The sequence below is a fragment of the Sminthopsis crassicaudata genome, chromosome 4 (genome assembly GCF_048593235.1).
Source record: "Sminthopsis crassicaudata isolate SCR6 chromosome 4, ASM4859323v1, whole genome shotgun sequence".
NCBI lineage: Eukaryota > Metazoa > Chordata > Mammalia > Dasyuromorphia > Dasyuridae > Sminthopsis > Sminthopsis crassicaudata.
The window spans coordinates 245927529-245953156 of record NC_133620.1 but is presented as its reverse complement, the minus strand read 5'-3'; the positions used below and the strand labels follow the sequence as shown (position 1 = coordinate 245953156).

The 25628-nt window shown below is 33.0% G+C and overlaps 1 protein-coding gene across 9 annotated transcripts in view; it reads left to right on the top strand.

Annotated features, from left to right (window-relative positions):
• The window catches only part of ADGRB3 (adhesion G protein-coupled receptor B3), a 919013-nt gene that overhangs the window by 814712 nt on the left and 78673 nt on the right, over nt 1-25628 (top strand). For all 9 annotated transcript variants that reach the window (XM_074310585.1, XM_074310582.1, XM_074310581.1 and 6 more), the window contains 2 exons: nt 19224-19374; nt 22805-22874. In XM_074310585.1, coding sequence (XP_074166686.1) covers nt 19224-19374; nt 22805-22874 — 221 coding nt within the window. The remainder of the gene's footprint in view (nt 1-19223; nt 19375-22804; nt 22875-25628) is intronic.

The following is a 25628-nucleotide window of genomic DNA, read 5'->3' as shown; positions in this document are numbered from 1 at the left end:
TCACCTTATCGTTGAACCAAGTCCATCACAGTTGATCATCACATAAATTTGTTGCTGTGTATAATGTTTGCTTAGTTCTGCTCATTTCACTTAGCATCAGTTCATGTAAGTCTCTCCAGACCTCTTTAAAATCATCCTGCTGATCATTGCTTATAGAACAATAATATTATGCTACATTCACAAACCATAACTTATTCAGCCATTCCCCAGCTGAGGGGCATCCACTACATTTTTAATTCTGTGACACTACTAAAGGGCTACAAAAATGTACAAAAATTTTGTACATGTAGGTCCTTTTCCCTTTTATATGATTCTTTGGGATACAGACCTAGTAGAAACTCTGATAGATCAAAGGATATGAACAATTTAATAGCCCATTGGGCACAATTCCAAATTGCTATCCAGATTGGTTGGATTTTTTCACAACTCTAGCAACAATATGTTAGTACCCCAGTCTTCACACAAACTCTCCAACATTCATCATTATTTTTTCCTCTCATTCTAGCCAATCTGAGATGTGTGAAGTGGTACCTCAGAGTTGTCTTATTTTGCATTTCTTTAATCAATAGTGATTTAGAGCATTTATTCATGTGACCCAAAAATGGCTTTAATTTCATTGAAAATTGTCTATTCTATGAGCAGAACCAGAAGATCACTATACACTTCAACAACAATACTGTATGAGGATGTATTCTGATGGAAGTGGAAATCTTCAACATAAAGAAGATCCAACTCACTTCCAGTTGATCAATGATGGACAGAAATAACTACACTCAGAGAAGGAACACTGGGAAGCGAATGTAAATTGTTAGCACTGCTGTCTATCTACCCAGGTTACTTATATCTTCGGAATCTAATACTTAATGTGCAACAAGAAAATGGGATTTACACACATATATTGTATCTAGGTTATATTGTAACACATGTAAAATGTATGGGATTACCTGCCATCGGGGGGAGAGAGTGGAGGGAGAGAGGGGATAATTTGGAAAAATGAATAAAAAAAAAAAAAAAAAGAAAATTGTCTATTCTATTTTAGCCATTTATCAGTTGGGGAATGACTTGTATTCTTATAAATTTGAATCAAATCTCTATATATTTTAGAAATGAGGGCTTTAAAAGAAACATTGGCTGTAAAAAAAAGTTTTGGTTTTTTTTTTAACAGCTTTCTGTTTCCCTTCTGATCTTGACTGCCCTAAGTAGGAAACAAGAATTAGTAATTACTATGTAACAGGAACTGGGCTAAGAGCTTCATAAATATAATTTCATTTGATCCTCACCATAATCATAGGAGAGGTAGGTGCTATTATTTTCCCTATTTTTACAGATATGGAACATGAGGTAAACAGATATTAAGTTACTTGTCCAGAGTCACACAGCTAGTAAGTGAGAATGAATGTGAATTCAGGCCTTCCTGACTGCAGGCTCAGTGCTCTATTTATTATATTAGATTGATCCTGTATTTGAATAAAGTAGTAGACCAAGTGAGAACAGGTCTAAGATTCAGAAAATCTGATTTCAAATCTTGATTTATATGATTTAATGGGTAACAATGTTTCTTTTAAAAACTGACTTGCAACATATACTTTCAGCCAGTGACTTGAGAAATTAATTTCCCCCACTACTACAAATTCAAGATAAGTCCCCTTTTTTCTTTTACATTTCTAGTTTCTATTATCTTATGACTTTTTTCTTCTATTAATTCTCATTTTTTTATAACTTTTATATCCACTTTTTCTGTTTCTCCTTCTCACTACTGAGTATTCCTGAAAAAAAAAAAAAAGATAAAATCATCATGATTGAAGTATATTACAAAATAGTGAAATATATTCACTAATCTCAACTGGTCCTTCCCTCCTACATATTAATCCTTTTTTTTTAAAAAAAATTTCACAATTATATCTAAAAATATTTCTAACATTTTAAAAGTTCTGATTTCCAAATTCTATCCCTTTCATCCCCTATTCCCTCCATAGGGATCCTTTTTCAAAAAATCTTTATCGACACTTTAACACATTCCACATGCTATTTTTCCTTTCCACCAGCCCACAAACCTACACATTTCTCCATCCATTCTTAGCAAATGAATTCACCTCCTATTTTTACTAAGAAGATTGCAGCTATCCAAGGCAAGTGCCTTCAATTCTTTCTTTCCTTCTTCTAACCCTTTCCATGCCACTGTCCTCTACTTCCCTGCAGTATTAAAGAAAGTCTCCTTATCACTCACTTCTCAATCCTTTGCAATCCAGCTTCAATATGGAAATGCTATTGAAAATGTTCTTCCAAATGGCCTCTTCACCATTAAACCTTGGGGATTTTTTTTGTATTCTCTTTCTATTTTTACTATTATGTGATACTATTAATTCTCAGCTTCAGGTTATAGCCTGTGAAGTTTCTTCCAACTATGATATTCTGTTAATCTAATGTGTCAATAATAATGAAAATTTAAAATGTCTACCTGCTGTGGGATGTTGAGCAAGTCACTTAACCTATCTTTGCCTCAGTTTTCTTCTCTGTCAAATATGTATAATAGAACCTGCATCTTAAGGTTGTCGTAAGGATAAAATAAGATGATTTAAAGCACTCTATAACCATTAAGGTGCTATATGAATGTGATGATAACGAACATGATGATGATAATGATGATGATGATGATGATGATGATGATGATGATGATGATGATGATATAAACTTCTTGAAGGTAGGGATGGTATCAATTCTAAGTTTATATCTCCTTGCTGCCTATCATGAAACTCTGCACAAAGTAAATAACAAATACTTGCTGAACAGACTAAATTTGGGGTACTCAGCAATGAAAAAACTATGTAAATCAGTGCTTTGCTAACTAACCAATCTGCTTGACTATGTGCCCTTTGTATCATGGTTGAGCAGCTGCTGGTTGTTTTTTCATTGTAATGGGAATGGATTTACACCAATCTCTCCCATAGACTCTCAACACTGATGCAATTTATGGTAGTAGGAGAGAGAAATCTATTGGAACATATGAAGATAGAATCTGAACTTGGCCTTATTCTTAATGTTCTAACCAGGTAGGCTAACTGGCTGCATACTCATTTAAAGAAGAGAGGGGAAGATTTTGAAGTACTGTCATTTTTAATAAGAATTTTCAAATACTCATATGAAATTTAGAATGTGTTAGTAAACTGTCACCTTTGCAGTGTTGTCTGCAGTGCAGACTTAAGCCCCAACGGATCTTCATGAATTATCATTCTTTATAACATATTTAATTCATCTAGAAAAAGGGTAAAATTTAAATAGAAACTGAACCCTGGGCATCACATCCTGATTTAGAAAACCTCAATTTCACATTATCTATGCTGCATTGTATATTTATTTATTTTGTGAAACATTTCCCAATCACATTCTAATCTAGTTCAGTCTACACATGAAATTTTGTGCAGCACATACGGGCCATGGGATCAACACTTTTGATCTAGGCCACTGACTATAATCCTGTGTATTTGGGTTTTTGAGTTTTTTTGAACTTCCATCTTTCCTCATTTACACAATAATATGACCTCTGTTCTCAATCACACAATATCTCCTGTTTTGAAACCCTCACTTCCCATTCATTATTATTTCCGAATGGTTGCTCCTTTTCTTTCCAGGAGTCATTGTATTTGATTGCAGTCTGAAAATCAAGTGTTCATAATATCTTTACTAAATTCCATTTTTTCCTGGACATGACAATCAATCCTGGTAACATCATAATTTTTCTTTATTTTCAGTGATATCGGTTATTCCTTTATACATTCCTAAACAATTAACTGCCATTATTTTAGTTCAGCTTTTTAATTGATTCCAAAATGGTACCCATGCTAACTCTTAAATTTTAAACTAATTCATTTTTCAGAGGCCCACCTCTGAAACAGCAAAATCATGTTCTCCTAATCTAGTTTTTAATTTTGAATAATTAAAATACAGAGATTTTATCACAATCTCCATAGCATTCTATTGGGATGGGAGCCAAGTAGGAGCTATATTATTTTAAGACAATTAAAAGGCTTTTTTTTTTCCTTCTTGATCTCATGTTGTTATACCTTACATAAATTTGAAACTCTTGGAAGTTCTTCCCTTAACATAGTGCTGTCTTTTTCTTTATCTTAAAATAATAATACCTTATTAAATATAAAAATTAATTAAATATTAAAAATAATAACATGTAGCACTTTAAGGTTTATAAAACACTTCACAAAAATAAATTGCTTTTATCACCACAGTCCTAGAAAATAAATGTTATTATTATCCCCATTTTACAGCTGAGTAAACAGAGTTTAAGAAACTTACTTAGGGGCAGACATAATTCAAGTGTTCCTAATTCCAAACTCAGCATTCTGTCCACTATACTCATATTCCGCTATCTGGCTTCCTTATGGAGGAAGGGGAGAAAAAAGCCAGAGAATGAGGAAGGAAAGAAGAAAGATGGAAGATAAAGAATTTTAGGCTTATGGAATTTTCATGATTTTATCAAGAAATGAATATAAAATTGAAACCTAAATGTTTTTAATTCTCCTTAAATTTAACCACTGGATAAAACAACTTTCATTTTTCACTACAGCTTTTATTATGTTGTGCTTTTTATATGAATTTACACATTTGCTTTATCAATGTTTTTTGCAGCTTTTTTAAGGTAGAGATTGAATCTTGTCTACCACATATAACTCCACACAGTACAAAGTTCTCCACACACCATGAACACTCAATAAATATCACAGATTTAATTCCTAACTGACAAAAAAACCCATTAACAAATAAGGAAAAGAAAAGTCTCTTTAGGATGAACTGTTCTTTTCTAACAAATGAATGCCTCCTGAATAGTATTCCTGGTCATTGCACACAAAAACTACGATGATAAAGCAGCTAGAATTTCCACAATTTGTCACATATTCAATATGAAATGTTGTGCTCTGATTGGGGTCTGTACCCCATGTGTTGGAAAACTGAGAATCTAACTCAGTAAAGCTATAAGCTTTCAATATAAGTGCTTACTAGAGAGACAAGCTACAGCCTGAGTTTCATATGAAAGCTAAATTGAATAAAGAATTTGTTAATATATGATTTGCCTGTGTCTACTATAATTGGACAGGATTTTTTTTTTCTTTCTGAGAAATAGCACAGCATAACAAAAAGAGTACAGCTGAATTAAGAGTCAGGAATCTAGGTTCTTGTCTCATCTCTGTCACTAATTATTGGTATTAATACTAATTATACATTTATGTAATGTTTTAAAGCTTACAAACGTTCTTTTTTTATAACCCTGTGAAGTTAGGTAAAATACCCAGTACTTTACAGTTGATGAAATAGGCACAAAAGTAAACTGTCTCAATTCTGGTTGTACTGCTAATATGCATGCCATTTTCAGTTTTAATGTTCTTTTCACTTAGACCTTGCTGAGTTTTTTCAGCTTCTTAAGTCTTCATTCCCTCAACTATAAAGTGAGTGGTCAGATTAGATGAACTATTTTTTTTCTTTCTAATTTTAAGAAACTATAATCCTATTTTTCTCATAGTTCTTGTCATTTTTAATATCTCTTAATGAATTTTTCTAATAGCTTATTGCCTCTTTAGCCAATTCAGCCATTCATTTATCAGTTGGGATATGGGAAGGAATTGACCCAAGTCCCTTTAAAACATACATCTTTTCTTATTTTTCAGGAGAATAGAGGATACTCACTTCAATTAAGGGTCAGGCAAATGAAATAAATCTTCTTAGGGTTAGAATAACTTGGATATTAAAGTGAAAATTGGCATTTAAAATTTTTTGAAGCAAGCCTAAATTGCTACTGTTTTTCTAGTATGATTTTACACTGAGATTTAGTGGGTTTAGTTTTATGGAATTAATAGTCCTACCATTTCTCTAAAAATGTGACTTTCTATCTCAACTGATTATAATAATATTATATTATAGTAAGCTTTTAAGGTTAACTGAATAATATCAATATTAAAATATCAACAAATATCAACAAAAAATGCATTATAAGATTGATAAGGAAGTTACTTCACTAAAACTCTTAAAATTAGGATCCATGGACCTGGAGGGATTCATTTATAGCTTGCAAGGATCCATGAAGTTGGACAGGAAAAAAAAATTACATCCTTCCTTTAATAAACTTCTAACTAAAATTTAGTATTTCCTTCAGTTTTTTAAAGTTAATTTTTCTACAAGTCTAAAGGGATCTATGAAACCAAAAAATGTTAAGAATCATAGCCCCAAAGAAAGGAAAGTAATATAGCTAACTCCATTTCATGTAAGAAACTGAGTTTTAAAGAGGCAAAGTAACTTGTACTTGATCTGCATAACTAGTTTAAGAAATAAGACTTGAATCCCTGATACACAGTCCTATGCTTTTTCTACAATATCACATGACTCTCACATCACCCTTAAAGAAAATGTTGCTAGCGTGCTAATGATGAGAATTAGGTAAGGGGTAACAAAATGAAATTAGGGTTAATTGAGGTCTAGTGGCAGATTTGGGGTACAGGAAGTCAAATAAAGCTCCCCTGCAACCCCTTTGGATTAGGCTCAAGGATACAGAGTTAAATGAGTTCTAGTAGCGGCGCAAGAATCCCCTGTAAAGGAATTTACAGACCCGAAAACCTAGATTGATAAAAAAGGTTTATTTTGGGGTTTGGAAGTAAGGTTAAAGGTAGAAAGATGCCAGGGCCAGGGCTGGCACCGGGAGGACAGGAACCCTTGGCATAGCTGGTGTATGCTATGTTTTGGGCTCTTGCAAAGAGTGGGCTCCAGTTTCCCTCTTTTTATAATGGGGAGCTTTTGGTAATCTTGAAAGGGGCCAGTGGGTGGAGTGCCAGATTGGCTCCTGGCTGGTTTTAGCCAGGGTTAAAATTTGAATAGATTTCAATGAGTTTTTAGATAAGGAAGAAGCTGTTTGTGGGGGTTGGGGAAACCTGAGCAGATGGGAGCTGGGATAGCCCAAGTTAGCTCAGATCCAATGGGGGCTGGGAATTAGAAAGGAATCTTAACCCACATCACTAAGGAGCTCTCACTACTCACAACCACCACCACCACCATCACTCCTATCCCCTTAAAAGCCCCCAATATTTCTGTAAAAGTTAGGTTAAATATTTAAAGGAAACCAAAAAACACAATAGTTGTAATGATAATTATAGTGGACTTTAAGTCAGCAGAGATTTGGATTTAGATCCTTCAACATTTAACTTTCTGAACACATAAAGTGATCATAATAGGTCATAGCCATTCACATATGGATCTCATTACTGAACTGTTACAGAATCTTTGACCACTCATATTTCTAACCTGTACCAATCCTCCCCTCCTTGTTCTGTTGCCTTCCACTTCTTGGGGGCTCACCAATGCTAGTCTTTTTTCAAATCATTTATACATATTCCATGAAAGTTCAGGAAAATCATGCCTTTCTCTAAAATCAAAAGAATTGCACTAACTGAAAATTGGAAGTTCAAGTATTTAGAAAAAAGTAAATTATTTACATAGTTATGTTACATAAAAGTTTATATTGTATTCTATATTGGTAAAATTTGTCTTATTCGTTGAAAGGTACCTATCTCTTTCTGCAAGAGAAGCATCCTGGACATAGTAGATAGAATATTGATTGGCTTTGGAGTTGATCAATAAACTTTTAATAAGCACTTACTATATGCTGAGCACTAGAAGTAAGCTCTGGAAGCGGAAAGATGAGTTCAAATCTCATTTCTAGCATTATCTGTGTGTCTCTGGACAAACCATACAGTCTTAATTGTCTTTATCTTTACAGAATTCAGAATTCCTGAGCTCAAATGATTCACCATCCTTAGCATCCCCCAATAGCAAGGATTACAGACCTCCACCACTATATCTAGTTTCAGCTCCCTTACTTTACAGATGAGAAAACAGATGAGGGACTTACCTAACTTAACATCTCAGTAACAGAGCTGGAATTGAAAGGTTCTCTGATTTAAATCCAGAATTCCTTTTTCTACACCATACTAAGACTTTGAGAATCATATGAGTTGTGTATAAAACACTCTGCAAACTCTATAATGTTAGTATTATTTGGATTTAAAAGGACCTGGGAATAGAAGTCTGTAGTAAAATAGAGGAAGAGAAATCTCCCTACCTAAACTTCATATCACCTTCCATCTGAATTTACATTCAGTTGTCCTTTACTTTTACTAAACAGAAAAGAAAAAAAAAAAAAGAAAAAAGAAAAAGGGTCAGTCCTAGAGGAAGTGCAGAACTAAATGTATAAGTATATGGGGGAGGGGCCAGAGGAGAAAAGAAGGAAGCCATTATTTCAGGCCTTCTGCTAGGGTGACAAAATTCAATTATCCTTTCATTAGCAGGCATCCATGAACCTTGGCCATAGCAGTGTCATTCAGAAAGAAAACATTAGCACCCCACTACTGGTTCTCTTGGAGCAGTGTCTAGGGCTTTTGTGAACTATACAAATCAGTTCATGACTGATGACAATGGCTTGTGAATATAGATTAATTAGAAATATCTCTAATCCCATTTGAAATATGTTTTGAGTAATTAAAACAATGAAGACTAATAATTATAATCTGTAAACTGAATGAATAAATACTTCAAGACCTAATTCTGAGTTTTGCTAAATTTTCAAAACTTGGTTGTCTCAACACATTGGTGGCCTATAGCTTTAACTGTAAGATAGGGGTTATAGATTTCATCCATTATGTATAAAATAATTTTTTTATCCATTTTGGCTTCCTACAAGTCAGTGGAACTTGATATTTAGATCAATGCTAACATACTTTCTGAGTGTGTTGGCATAGCCATCTATTAATTACTTTAAATGATCCTCTGAATCTAAACAGTGCTATCTCACTATCCTAAGGTAGGTAAATAAGAATAAGTGACAGAACTATAATTTCATAGCTACTCAAGCAGCTTTCACTACAAGGCAACCCATTTCTGATTTAATAAATAAACTTGGCTAAAGTTAAGTGACTTGATCAGAGTCACACAGGTAGTATCAGAGGTGAAATCATATCTTCTTGATTCCAGCTCTGACTTTTAGCTCTTAGTACAATGCCTAGAACACAATAAACACTTATTAACTAAATGACTAACTAAGTTCGATCAATATTCTGTCTACTATGCCCAGGATGTTTCCTACAAAAAGAGTTAGGTACCTTTTTAACATATAAGCACATTTTGCATATATGGAACATAATACAAATATATTCATGACATACCTATACAATTTATAATATTTTGCTATTTCTAAATACTTGAACTTATTTTCAATTAGTGACTTAATTCTTTTAATTTTGAAGAAAAACATGATTTTCCTGAGCCTTAATGGAATGTGTATAAGGAAGCATCATTATTGATTTTTCTATTTATTCTGAATTTATCTATTGTATTTATTTGCATCATCATAATCAAATAAGTAGCATTTATCAAGTACTTCATGTATCAAGGAAAATAGTAGGTACTAAAATAAAAACAGAAACCTCATAGGGCTTGCATTTGACCTAATCATTACATTTATTTTTCTCTGTGTTCTAGTTACTTTGCTCTTATGTTAATTTATAAAGTTCTTTCCAAGTTTTTCTGAATTCATTGTAGTCATCATTGGTTATAGTTACAGTGGAAAAATTACTTTCCATTACATTCATATGTTACTTAATACAGCTAATCCTCAATCAATGGGTAGTTTCTAGTTTTCGGCTAATAGCAAAAAAAAAAAAAAAAAAAAAAAAAATCTTTATACAATTAATGTGGTTTCTTCCATCTCTTTGGGGTAGGTATCTGGCATAGGAATCTCTGGTGCTTTAGTCAGTATTTTAACAAATACTATTCCAAAGTGTTTTTTCAGAACGAGCTGGATTGATTCATAGCTCTACCCAATAATGTATTTGTGTGTCTACTTTCCTCTTCACACCCGCCAATATTGGTTATTTCTATTATTTATTATTCCTACTTATTTGGTGGTTTATTTTGCAATTTTATTTTACAAAATTATTTGAAACATTTTTATATGGTTTCTTTTAGGCATTTCTGCCTTTGAAAATATCTTGATCATATATAGTAGAGATCATGTCTTTTATTTAAAAAAATAAATCAATGATTTGTCTTTAAGGTAAATGAAGGAAGATATTAAAATTTGTGAGTACTGTTAAATTTTTATTCACTGTATTTGCTGCTTAGAAAGCTCTACTTATAAGCTTTTCTAGTTACTACAGCCAACTGTTTTGAAAGGATATCCAGATGTTCAGAATAGAATCTTCTTGTACCTTTGCAAGAAGATGGACAGGAATGATAATCAAATTATATTTATGCAATATGCTTTCTTAACATGTGGGCACTGCCTCTCAGGGATATAGAGAAGCTTCCATTTCTTAGCATATTATCATGGTTTATTTCTTTATGTACTGGTTTTCTAAAGAATTCTTTTGTGGTATTGCTTAAAGAATTTAGGTTATGGTAATTCTTCCCATTAGAAAAGGCAGGGAAAAAATATTTATCAAATTATCCTAAGAAGTTTAGATTCCTTAGTTTCAGCATATTTTAATGGGAGAAATGCTGGCCTGCAGTCAAGTGCTGACTTTGCATCCTGGGACTACCTTTATGGCTTTAGGCCATTAAAAACAAGATAGATACCTATTAACAAATGAGAAAGCCTTATAGATATAGGGTAGCATATTGGCTTTGCCTGGGTCTTAGTCTCCTCAACTGCAAAATGATATAATGTACTGGATGTTCTCTAAGGTCCAACTGGTTTTAACATCTTATGATTGCCTAACAAATTAGGCAAGCAAATGAATACAATAAGAATTTGGGACCCAGAGAACTAGGAAAGGTTTATTTTGCATCTGTCCGCAAACATTTCAGTTGATGTACCATTAACAACAGCTGCTATAAGGACAATCATAACCCAGAAGCAGGATTTTTGGCTTACAACCATACAACGTTAGTTGTAAGTGACATGAAAAAAATAAAAACCAGAGGTTCTTATTGAGTGAATAACATAAGGGCTTTGGTTTAATGATAAGGAACATTGGGCCTTGCAGTCATGCTGCATACTAATTCTATCTGCTGAATGTTAATTCAGAGCAGCTTACCTCTTTTCCACTGCAGTACTATGTCTAGAACCCCCAAGAGAGAATGAAGTATATAAGCTTATATATCGAAACCATGCAGGGCAAAATATACGCTTGGCAATATTAATTGTTCTTTATCCTTTTATCTTTAAACTGATGCTACTTGGGAAAGCAAAAAGCAATTACTACTTGTAGCCAGGCTGGTATCATTATAGTTCATCACCATCACTACACTACAGATATGAATAATATAGTATTTAAATCTGTGACACTTTATGTCTTTATATACATACATATATACATATATATATATATATGAATATATGTATGTATATGTATGTATACTTGGAACAAAACTTTTATATAGAGAATGCATTTCAGGCCCAGTATTGAGACCATTTGGTGCTAAATATGGTACTTGAGGTCCTAATCTTCTTAGGGCTGGCCAAGGCATCTAAAACAAGGCAATCTTTGTCTATGGTCTCAGTCTATTCAGTGCCATAGTATCTGAGATCCTTGTACATTGTGGAGTAGTGTATAAGTATAGCTTATAGACCTGTTCACAGTATAATAGAATTTGAGAGTTAGCTGGGATCCAAAGTACATTTTAAATTTATGCATATTATCAAAGTATAAGGAATAGATTACTGCATTTTATTCTGCTCTGTCATCACTTCACATGATGAATAGTGAACTCTGACCCAGCAAATACCAAAACTGGCCATCATGTTTACCAATTCCCTTTCTGTTCAGACAATCCAATTACTGGTTCATGTCCCTTAGTCTACAGTCATGTTGTGTTTTTCATGTGTCTAGTTGCCCACTCTTTCTTATAATTATATGTCCTGATGCCTAAACAAAAAGTAATACCTCAGGCTCTTTATTGATGAGGATACAAGGTTGATTTTCCTGTAATGATATTATTTACAAGATGTTGGGTGCCCTTAATGTTGTGACCATTCCATATTTTTATCATCTTTTTCTACTTTTCCTTTTTTCACCAGATGTCAAAGAAACCTCTGGAGATTCAATATCTCTAAGATTCCTACAGATAATTCTGTCATCTTCCTGCTAAGAGGGCTCTTCTGGCATATATTAAATATTTGATTAATTCACAGCTGGTTATTATCCCTTCTATCAACTAGATAGATTCTTGAAGTTATAATGCAGTTCCAAAGGAAAATGTATTTGGGAAGGAAGTGAATTATGTTTGTGTGAAAATAACTTCTACAATTTCCCATTGTGTAAATGACTACATAAATTCGTGAGAAATAGAAACTCTATTTTAATTATCAAATTACAATCAATCACTGTTGCTTACATTTAAATTTCAATCTGTTTTCAGACACATAAGTTCTTTTTGTGAGTATGGAGAGCATTTTTCACCATAAGTCCTTCAGTATAGTCTTAGATCATTGTATTGTTTAGCACAGTAGCTGTGCTGATCATTCCACAACATTGCTATTATTTTGTACATAGTACATCTCACCTTGCATGAGTCCATGGAGGACTTTCCAGATTTTTTCCGAAAGTATCCTGCTCATCATTTCTTAAAGAACAATAATATTTTCTCATAATTACATACCACAATTTTTTTTAGCCATTTCCCAATTGATGGGCATCCCCTCAATTTCTAATTCCTTGATCTAAGAAGAGAGCTGATTATATATATATATGGATCTTTTTAATCTTTTGGGGATTAATGCCTGGGAGTTGTATTGTTAGGTAAAAGGATATCATGATTTTACAGTCCTTTGGGCATAGTTTATATCTTTTGATTATTTATCAATTGGAGAATGGCTTTTTTTTTTTTTTATAAATTTGACTCAGTTCCCTATACATTTGAGAAATAAGGCCTTCATCAGAGAAACTCGCTTCAGATTCTTTCCACAATTATTTTTTAAAGTGTATTTGTACCATGTTTAATCTATTCTCTCTCCTTTCACCCACTTTCTCCTCAAAAATGTTTTGCTTTTGACCATGCCCTCCCCCATATGCCCTTCTTGCTATCATTCTTCCCCTTTCTCCTATCCCCTTTCTCTCCTACTTCCCTCAGGAATATATCATTTCTTCTTTGAGTCACTTATGATAAAGGTAAGGTTCATTCACTTCCATTCCTCTCCTCCTCTTCCCCTCCATTGTAAAAAAATTTTCCTGCCTCTTTTATGACAGATAATTTATACAATCCTGCCTCTCCTTTTCTCTTTCTCGCAATACATTTCTGTCTCACCCCTTAATTTTATTTTTAAAAATATTATTCCTTCATATTCAACTCACACCTGTGCCCTCTGTCTAAATATAATCCTTCTAATTGCAGTAATCATGAAAAAAAAAGTATGAGTTACAAATATCAACTTCCCATATAGGAGAATAAAGAGATAAACCTTATTAAGTCCCTTGTGATTTTCCTCTCTTGATTCCCTTTTTTATGTTTCTCTTGAGTCCTGTATATCAAATTTTCTATTCAGCTCTGGTCTTTTCATCACTAATGCTTGAAAGTCATTTATTTCATTGAACAATAACATTTCCCTCTGAAGTATCATATTTAGTTTTGCTAGACAGGTGATTCTTGGTTGAAATCTTAGCTCAATTGCTCTCGTCCTTCAAACATTTAACATAGAAGCTCCTAAATGTTGTTATCCTGCCTATAGCTCCATTCTACTTGAATTGTTTCTTTTGAATACTTGCAATCTTTTCTCCTTAACTTTGAAGTTCTGGAATTTTGTTGTAATATTCCTATGAGTTTTCATCTTGGGATCTCTTTCAGAGGTAATTAGAGAATTTGTTCAATTTCAGTTTTAACCTCTGGTTCTAGAACATCAGGACAGTGTTCCTTGATAATTTCTTGAAAGATGATGTCCAAGATCCTTTTTTTGATCATAGCTTTCAAATAGACCAATAATTTTCAAATTGTCTTTTCTGTATCTCTTTTCCAGGTAAGTTGTTTGAAATATTTCACATTGTTTTGTATTTTTTCATTCTTTTGGTTTTGTTTTATTGTTCCTTGATTTCTTATAAAATCACTAGTTTACATTTGCTCAATTCTGATTTTTAGGGAGTCATTTTCCTCAGAGAGATTTTCTACCTCCTTTCCCATGTGACCAGTTTTGCTTTTTAAGGCATTCTTCTCTTCATTAGCTTTTTGTATTTCCTTTTGCATTACTTTAATTTATTTTCCCAATTTTTCCTTTAGCTCTCTTACTTGATTTTCAAAATCCCTTTGAGCTCTTCCATGGCCTGAAACCAATTTTCATTTTTCTTAGAGGCTTTGAATGTGGGAACTTTGACTTTGTTATCTTCTTCTAAACATATGTTTTGATCTTCCTTATCACCATAGTAACATTCTATGTTCAGAATCTTTTTCTTTTGTTTGCTCATTTCACTAGCCTATTATTTGGCTTTTAGCTCTTTGTTAAAGTAGGGCTCTGTTTACAGAATGGAGGATGTAATGTCCTAAGCTTCAGAATGTTTATGCAGCTCTTTTCAGAGATGCTTCTTGGGACCTCTAAATTTTCAGTTCTTTTTCAGTTCAGCATAATTCAAGGAGAAATGTGTTTGAATGACTACAAATACTTTTTTTCTACCCTGATACTATGATGAAGGTCCCTGCTCCATTGTGGGTATAAGTTTTAATATGCTAAAGCAATAGTCCTTCCTCAATGCTAATGAAGAGATAGCTTTCTGACCTAATGTTTGATGCCCTTTATCACCTAGTCTTTGGACTAAGACCTCTAGAAGCCACCACTGTGGTCACCACTGTTACTACTATTGCAGTGGCTGCCAATTCAGTGGCTCCCATGGCCAGTTCCTGAATTGATGCTTTCCTAAGGCCCTCTCACACAAATGAGACAAATCTTTCCCACTAACCTTCCAAGTAATCGTTGATGTCTATGGGCTGAGAGATCTAGAAACCAGCAGTGCAGTTGCTGAATCAAGAGGCCCCAGGGTTGCTCCTAGTTTGCTTGGGCCAGGGCTGTGCTGGGATTGCCTGCTCTTGGGCTCCAGTGGATTCCTACCTTTTCTGCTAACCATCTAAGTTATGTTTTGCCAAAAAATGTTCTACTCCATTTTTGTAGGTTCTAATGCTTTAAAATGTGTTTAGAATTACTATTTAATGGAATTTTGAAGGATTTGGAGAGCTTACAGAAGTCCCTATATTTTATTCTGCCATCTTAGTTCCACCTCTCAATGGAGCTTTTCTAAAATAGTATTTATCTAAAATAAAGACCATACTTTATCAGTAATAGATATAAATTAGAAGACTTCTCAAGAAGATCGGGGTGAAGCCCATTTTCACCACTATTGTTCAATATCTTACCAGAAATACTAGTTAAATTTTTTTACATTTTTATTAGTATCTTATGTTTTTTATATCATCATAGCTTTCTCCTTCCAGAGATCTATCCTTTAACAAATTGTGTGTGTGTATGTATGTATGTATGTATGTATGTATGTATTTTAGAGAGAGTAAAATAAAACATTGAAGTCCCAAAACATGTCCAAAGTGACTATGGCTCTCCTGTCTTCACAAAGGGGGATTACATGGTATCTTGTTATCTTTTCATTTGAGTCCTCTTTCTGTTTATAGGTTTGTCACATTTACTCTTAATATGCTAGTGTATTTTTTCTTTTGCATTTCTATTTTTATAGCTGTTGTCTTCTTGTAATATATTATCTTCTTGTCTGCTCACTTTATATCAATTCTGATATAGATCTGGCTGAAACTATTGTCAAAATTTTGTAGATTCCCAAGGATTTTCTAAGTATAAAATCAGGTCATCAGGAAATAAAGGTAGTTTTGCATCTTCTTTATCAATCTACAGACATTTTATTTCTTTCCCTTATCTTATTGATGGTATTAGTAATTCAAGAAATATAGCAAATAATAGGGAGGAAAATGGACATTCTTGCTTCAATCTCATATTTCCTAAAAAATTTATACATATTTATCCATTGTATATGATGCTTGCTTTCAGTTTTATAATAGCTATATTTTGAAAAGGAAAAGAAGAAAAAAATAAAGGAATAAAAATCATCAATGAAGAAACAAAATTATCACTCTTTGCAGATAATATGATAGCATACTTATAGAACCTTAGAGCCAACTAGAAAATTAATTGAAACAATTAACAAGGAAAATTGCAGGATATAAACTAAACTCACAGAAATTTCTATACCTTACCAACAAAACCCAGTAGAAAGAGAGAAAAATAAATTCCAGTTAAAATAAGTACAGACAACATAAAATATTTAGTAGTTTACCTGCCAAGAAAAACCCACGAACCATATCAACGCAATTACAAAGGACTTTTCACATAGACTTTACCCTGGTCAGACCACATCTGTAGCTATGTATTCAATTCTACAAACAGATTTTAGAATTTCAGATAGAACCTCTTCAGAGAATTGTATCCTTAGATTGTGAAGGAATCTGAATCAATCTCATTGCCTGTAAGAATATGGAATATTTAGAAGAGGGAAAAGAAGATTAGAAAATTATAATATTATTAAAGAAAAAAGTATAATAATCTTTTAGGCATGTCTTTCAGAAACAATTTAATTTTATATTACTTTCTCTCAAACCATTTCTAGTTTATAGAGAGATATTTAGACATAGTTCTCAATAATGTTCAACAAGTCTTATGACCGCAAGACAATTTAAACTGACAAAGGAATCCTTAACAAGAAAGAGATACCATGTTAAAATAGGGTTTGAGAATTAATATTCTAAAACAATAGTCCTTTCTCATTATCTTTCCTAATCATTGCCCTACAGTGTTTTCTTGAGGTAAACAAAAGGAAATCTTTCTGAAATGAAGAACTTAACTTTCCCAATGAAGAATAGTGGGTCAGACATTATATCCTTAGGAGAAAGGAGAGGGAAAAAAGTGAAAACCTTTTGAGAGGCAATAGGCTAATCACTACAATAGCCAATCCATATGAAGAAGGCAATTTTTAAAAAGGCTAAAAATAAAATAAAAATTATTCTTTGTTCAAAGTTTTGGTTATAACCCTTCAATTATTTCTATAACAGATTTACTAAAACAGAAAGTTTTAATGTTTTTTTCTTTGATATGCTTTAATATGCTTCAATTATTTGAAGGATTGTATCAATCATTTAGTAAGAATTAAGTGATTGTTATGTACCATAATACTGTATTAAAACTGAGGATACAAAGAAAAGCAAAAGACAGAAGGTTATACATATCTAATAAGGGAGACAACATGCAAAGTATGTACAAACAATATACATAAAGGATAAATGGGAATATGTTTGAAATGCCAAATAATTATATAGGTAGGTTGAATGTTAAGAAATAATCAGTGAACTTAGTAATTAAGCTTTGGGAAAGGGAAGAGAGGAAAAGGCTTTTTCTTTCTGTTGGGCATTGAACTAAGATTCAGAACAGAAGTAATAAAGAGGTACATTCAATTCAATATGAGAAATGCATGCTAACAATGGAATGGGCTCCTTCAGGTTTTAGTGAATTTTATAGAATTTATAGAAGTGAAATTTTTCAGGGTTCTTGCCTCAAGTATGAATTGGACAAGATGAATTTGGATGACCATTCTAACTGTGGGTTTTTAAGATTCTAATTGCCTTAACTTTCAACTTCAAGCTTTTTTGCCTTTTTATAGACAAGCAAAGAACACACTGACAAACCAAAGGACTTAATCCCATCCCTAAGTCTGATTTATTCAGATTCATTTCTAGTAGGAATTACATTCCTCAAAATGGAAGCATTAATGAACAGAATAGACTTAATACCAAAGTTGAAGATTTATTTTATAAGTCAGTTATAGGTAAAGGAATAATCAGTATATTCAGGGTGATTAAATTACATGAGAAAAGATGCCATAAAATCATAGTTGCATATTGCCAGTGACTCCATTAGCTTTTCCAACTGATCTGATTAGCTCACATTGAAATGTAATAACACAGAAGCAATGTACTAAGTACCTAAAAACACTCATGATACTTTTTTTTTCACTAGGCTATTTGCCAAACATGTTTGATATGAATATTTTATTTAAGATGCAGCAACAAATATAAAAGAAATGAAGTCCTTGATCATTTTTTCCTTCTGAAGAATATTTGTACTTGCTTATGTGAACTTAATGTCATTCAGCAGACAAAAGCATAAGAAAGAAACTGGATAATATGTTTGTCCAGGGGATTTTTCAGATGTCTTTTTTTTTAATGATGCATTAAACACCAAATAATCATTGACAATGTCATTTGTATTTAACTAAAAGAAATCCACCATATATTTCAAGCTTCTTATCATGATAATTGAAGAAAATCAAAGTAAGCAGGAAGTTTAATCTGTACCCTGGAATTTAGACTTGTAGTAAAAGTAATATAAAAGTGAGAATTATGATTATTGTATTTTGTATCTCTGGTATAATAGAACTACTATTATGCCCAGTACTCATATATAGGGTATTAATAGCCACATGTCCATTTTGTAACTATTTATGGTAACTATCATAATTTTCCCATCTGGCCTGTAAATTATCTTGAATTTAGATTGTATGTATATTGTATACACTGATATGTGCATGTTGTCTTACCTCATAGTATGTAAGCTCCTTGAGGAAAGAGATTATTTGATTTTTGTCTTTGCATCTCCAAAGCCTTGAAAAGTGCCTGACACACATTAATCACTTAGTAAATACTAAATCAACAAAGATTTAATAAGAACTTAGTGTATCAGATATTGTAAGAAATGCTGGCGATACAAAGAAATGCAGGTTCAATTGAAGATAAAACAGACCAAAGATTTAAAGAGGAGTTAAAAGAAGGTTAAAGCTTAAAGAATGATCCAGAAAAGCTTCTTGTAGAAGTTAAAATTTGTATAGCAAGGTGGCATGGTCAGACCTGAATGTTAAAAAGACTAATTTGACAGCTAAAGGAGCAATGGAGGGAAGTAGAGAAAGAAATGAAACAAGGAGACCAATCAAAAAACCAACCAAAGCAAAGGAGACCTGCCATAATCCAGGAGTGAGGTGATAAGAGTATGCACATGGGTAGGTTCCATCACCAGAGAAGAAAAGAGGGTATGGAGAGGTGATATAAGTTGAATGACTAATATTCCTTTGAAAGAAAAATTATTCTCCCTGGTTATTCAATGTGAGTTTTTCTATCTTCCACAGGGCATTTGTACCACGACCACAGCATTTTTGCACTTCTTCTTCCTAGCTTCATTCTGTTGGGTATTGACAGAAGCGTGGCAGTCATACATGGCTGTAACAGGAAAAATTAGAACTCGACTCATAAGGAAACGTTTCTTGTGCCTTGGATGGGGTAAGCACATTTACAAAAAAAGTATACTTTCCATATTTCATTAATTTAGAGGGTCAGATTTTGAAAAAGGATAACTCCCTTTTAAAAAACTTAATTGATTTTGTTTTTGGAAATATTTGGGGATAGAAATTCTGTTCATGATGATAGTTCATTCTGAAAGTCTGTTCATCATTTGGGAATTAAAAATAAGGAATAAGTTTCAAAATTACCTACATAGACGGCCAATTATAGTTTTCCCAATGCACATGCTGTAGGACCTGAAATTCAGATATGCAGAAAAGGGAACAGCTTCTGCCAATTTTTTTCCCTAGAAATGTAAAAAGGCTATAATTTTTTAAGACCCTTGGCCTTTATGTATGAGAGGTTAGGTATAAATCCCAATTAGGTGCATTAAAAAATAGCTATGGGGAAAAACTTGAAAGTGATTCAAAAACTAATTTTATATCAAAAAGAGAAAGCTGGCTAGAGAATCGGTGGGATTCCTTGTTGGTGGGCACATGGAGAACTCACAGATAAAAGAAATTGAATGACAGACTCAACAATTTTTTCTTCAGCATCCATTGAGGAGACCATTAGGGGGATTTCTATAATTCAGTTGCCATCACCAAAATACATAAGTTGGAAATATCTACAATATTTGAAGCTAAATTTAAAAATAAAATGTAAATACATCACCAGGACCAAGTGGCATCAATGAAAGTATTTTAAGGCTAGACAAGAATGAAATTAGGGGAGATGACTAAAGTATATAAAAGATGGCTACTATGACAAAAGATGGGTAAATTCATATATGACACTTATCTATAGGGAAGATTCCAAAGGAAAATCCAGAAATTTTTAATAGAGAATCTCACTCCATATTGGGCAAACCAGTGCTGATAGTCAAAGATAGGATTATAGACACTTATGGAGCCAACATTCAAGGAAAAGACTTAAATAGCCATATAAGTAAAGGAGGGATTATTTAACCTTTTTTTTTAAATCCAACAAAGTTAATAAAAATCATGAATGAATTAGATAGGCTTGTGTGTCATAAATAAAGAATCCAGCACTTCTCTTTGTGAAAAACCATATTGATTAGGGTTTCTTAGGAATTCCTACTTGGATTGATTATATTCATATCTTTACTAATGATCTGTAATACAAATGAAACCCCTGAGCTTGTGTAACACTGAACAGTTCTACATTGTGCCCTTTCCACCAAAAAAAAAAAAATCACTTTTTATAAGTTTTGATTTGATTTATCTGTATAAATGTTGTTTCCAACTAGTGGAATATAATTCTGGGGACAAAGACTTTAGAAAAATGAACAAATTAAACAGTTAATACTAATTGAATGGATGAATGAATGAAGAACCTACTCAGTGGGAAAAGATTATTTGAAAATTGATTTGCATTTTAAAATGGCAGAAGAGTTTTTATGTAGACAAGGGCAAAGTAATGAAAATGTAATGAATAAATATCTAAATAACATGCATAAAATTATGAGCTACTAATCATGCTGCAGGAAAGAGAGCAGGAAATTATTTCTCATCCTTTCATCCCACCTGCAGGACCCAGTAATAGAATGTAAGTGACTCGAGGGCAGAAGTGGTGCATTTTTTTGTCTTTGTGTCTCAAAGCCCTAACTAAATGAAGTAAAACCTTATTGTTTGTTGCATGAATGAATGAGTGAAAGCTTTCCCAATGGGCATTCTATCTTTTGAAGAACAGCGTGAGTAAAAATAAAAATAAAATAAAAAGTGGCTGGTGAGTTTTGATGTGAGCAACTGTAAAGAAATCCTTCTAATGATTGAATATAAAACGAAGAATAATGAGCTATTAGTCATTCCCCAGAAAGGAACTAAAGAATCATTGCTCATCTTTTAATGATGATATTGATACAATGTGACTGTGACCAAAAAGGCCAAAAACATTGTAAAATATATCAAGAAGGATACAAAATAAAAAGGAATATCCTACTCATATGAAACTAAGAACAGTATGCAGTTCTGGACTTTCCAATTTTTGAATTTTAAGAAGAATATAATGGAATTAGAGGAAATCTAAAAAGTTCCTAAATTGACTACAAAGAATATATGAAGGAAAATACTATTTTCATCCAGAATTTCTTTCTCTTCTCTTGAATTATGTATGACTCAAGTATGAAACAAGGATGCCCATTGTCACCAATATTACTTAATACTGTATTGGAAATCTTGGCAAATAGTAACAAGAGAAGAGAAAGAAACAAAAGATATAAGAATAGGTAATGAGATAAGAAAACTATCTTTGTAGATGATTTGATATTATATGATATGATTTCTAGAGTGGGGAGGGGAAGAGGAAAGGTAAAGCATAAAGAAAACATTATATAATAATTTTATTACATTTTAAAGGAATAGCAAGTCATACATAGTAGATTTGAAGTTACATGAGCAATCATCTTTTTGTCCTTTTATAGAAATAACTGTTTTATTCTATAAATTAAAATTTAAAAGTCAAAAGACAAGTAGAATGATTGAAGAGGAAGACAAGAAAATCATGATACTGTAACAGTAAAGATGTTTTGAGAGTCTTCAGTTGGAAAAATAAAGCTTGAAAATGGAGATAAACAAAATCTATAAAATCATCCATTATATAACTAAACATAAAGCCAGATTTCATTTAGTAAATCCTGAAATACAGGGAGACATTTGAATGAGGTAATAAGACTTACAAAAGGATGACTTCACATGGAGTATCATTACCCACAAGAGGTAGTATAGGGATCTTTATCAATGGATTCCAAAAAAATTGAACAATTACATAAGTGGAATAGTCATAAATGTTTGCTAAGAGAATTTGCTATGCAATCAACCTTGAAGATTGACATCAGAGAATACAACCTTGTACTCTCACCTTAGTTCTTTTGGTGTGTCTTTTGACAAGAGACCAGAAAGTTAAATGAACCATAACAGCAGTAGAAAAATTCCTATATTCCCTATTCCCATGATGGAAAGTGGATGATATAGATTGAAAGTTAGCACATTTCTCTCAGTATGTGATTGAATGAATATGTCACTGCTATTATATTTCATCACCCATCTGTGTTTTGCCTTCTGGCTTTGAATCTGTAAGTTTTTTTTATAAATCAGAATAAACCTACTCTCTTTCAAAAGAGAAAGGGAGAAAAAAAGCTAGAAAGAAACATCAAAACTATTATTAGTTCACTATAAACCAATGTCAAATAAAGTAGTTACCTAGCAACATCACAGTAATTCTCAGTTGAAAACTTAGTTGTCTCTTTAATATTTTCATATTTGAAAGAAACATTGTTTCCTACTGGAATCATGTTTTATGAAAGTATTTATCCACATGCAATTATTCTATTTTATTTCATAGAGAGTATTTCTTATATAAATGGGTGATTTAGAACTGAAACAAAGTTTGGTCTTTGCTTTCCTTGCAGGTTTACCAGCATTAGTAGTGGCCATTTCAGTAGGCTTCACCAGGACGAAAGGATATGGCACTGATCACTAGTAAGTCCATCCACAGTGATAAATCATATTTATAATTAAGTTAATTATCAAATAGGCCTCATCAGTGCTAGTTTCCCACTGCTAATGACTTACATTTTGTGCAATGAGTCATTAACAATTGCAGAAATTGCATCAGTGTAGAATTAAGGGGATATTAAATGCATGAACGTTATAGAATTAGAATTAGAGGGCTTTTTGGAATTCCACTTTCACTGTGATCATTTTATAATATCTTTATTGTGTCTACTTATTCTGTTTCTCATGGATGTTATTTTTCCATAAACATGTTAGAAGAGATAAGGGCATGACACTTTCTTTGTAGTTGACATAGGGTAACATCAATGAATGTTTAGAATTGAATAATTCTTGGCATTTGACTTCACTTCAAATGTCAATCTGACAGTTTACAGTGTCACTATGAAGACACCATAAGCATAAGCTTATGTTTTCACATTTGTCAAGTCAACCAAACTGTGGTAACTACATAAAATAGTAATATGGGGTTCAGTACATTTGCTTTGACTCACAAAGCCAACCCAAAAGTCATAAAATTGTTTATTAAATAATCCATATTTAAAAGTGTCTTCAAGTGATTAAATGTTTCTTGATTTATGTTTGAAGTGAATGTATGAGTATAGTGAGTATATGTATATATACATCCAACATGGGAGAGGAGAGGAAGATGCTTCAGAACTTCTCTGCAACCAAATCTAAAACTGTCCCTAACAGAAGAGTGGGATTTTCCTGAAGGATAATGGGGAAGCAACTTGAGTAAGAAGATTTGAAAGAGAGAGCAATATTTGGGAAGAAAGAGTAGCATACTATCATCCAGTTCCGAATACACTGCTGGAGAGCAGTACTTTTAGGGGATATGATGGACAATAGACATGGTCAGATCAGGAATTATAAGGATCATGGAATTATAAGGAAATGTTCAGAGCATTGGAATAGGAGCTATGGAAGATGGACATGAACACAGAAAGGAAGCAGCAGCTATTGCTCCTGTGAGTGTTTTGCAGGGCTATTGGAAGTGGAGGGTAGAAAATATAACTAAGCTGGAGAACTCTGTATTGGTTGTGTTGTGTTTTATAACAATGTGTGGGACAGGTCAGGTGCAAGATCCCCTTCCCAATTAATTAATCAGAGACATCATCAGGTACAAAGAGAAAGCTAGGATTTAATCCCTGCAGAGAGAGGCCCAGACACACCTGGGAGCTATCCCAACTCCCACCATGTGCTCTTGGAACCTGGCCAGCTTCTGGCTTGTCGAGGGTTTAAAAACAAAAAACTTGAATCTTCTCATTGGATAGACTAAAAGGATATAACCATCCTTGACCAATGGTCACCAATGCTGGCTGCCTCCCACAGGGTATGTCACTTCCTGCAACGTCCTGTATCTCCAGGTTCAAAGTTCATCCCTCCAGAGAGCAAATGACCTCCCAAGGTCCCAGTTCTAGAAATAGGGATCATGTGAGAAATGCTTCATCCAATCAGTCCCATTCAATAGGCCCAACACATTCTTTCTGTCTTATTTCCTACAATTGGCCATGTAATACCCATAGTCCCTAGTCCTTCTTCTTCCAGAGTAAACCAATATTTCTAAGGAAATGAGGAATAAAGAATTTCTGTTAGTTGGAAGTTTAAATGTGGATCTGTAATCCTGTTGGGTATTTCCATCATTCTCCCAAAAAGTTAGCTAAAGGCAATGTTGCCCCTCAAATCCCTTGCAAAGATTGTAGGGCAATTGGTTTAATACTGAAATATTATTCTCACTTTCATGTTAGGATTATGTTTTTGACTATAATAGACCCCGAGATGAAATTTCTAGATTCCATGGTAGTCTGCACCTAGGATTTGAAGATCTCTATAGTAATGTTAATGGGGGAAAATAGAGAATAAGCATAACATTCATGGTTAAAAAATAGCCTTTCTATATCCAGAAATTCTCATCCCTTATCTCATTCCATTCTATCCTCAAATCAATGTGTAAATTGTAGGATCATGAAATTTTACTCTGTAACTAATTCTTGGTATTTTTATATGGAGAACTTAAATTCATCTGCATATATTTTTATTCCTCTCTAATTTTAATAAAGATACAGAGAGAAGTGAAGAATGAGAAAAACAATTGATGGAAAACCAGTTTTAAAATACCAAATTCCATTGTTTAATTAAAAGCAAGCTCAAAGTGAAGAATCATTTGTTGACACATATGAGGGTATGATTTGGAAACCCTAGATATTCTTAGGGAGCTGAGTGCTTACAAAGTGTTCCTCAAGACAGGTCTATAGTAATCCATTTTAGTAGTTATTACAGTCTTTATTATTGTTTTAAAAAATTAAATTTAATTGAATATTAAGCATCCAGAATATGAGGAACCTAAAGCATAAGTCTTAATATATGTCCTCAAGGATGTTACAGATTAGGATAAATAGATTATTTCTTCAGTGGATCTATTATCTCATCATTACAGGTGCTCTCTCTGCTAATGTAGGCTATAACCCAATCATTACTCTTGATCTTAGGTGACTTTTATCTGTGATTTCAACTAAAAAACTTCAATGTTCAGTTGGGGGTAGGGGTAGAATTTGCTTAATGTTGTTCTGGGACCATTTCTTTAAGACTATATCTTAGCGTGACATGTATTCTGTTAAATCCATGGATGGGCTATCCATCTCTTATATTTGATTCTTGTTACATGACTGATCCACCTCCTTTTCTAGTCTAACATCTCATTGGTGATGCCTTATTCAC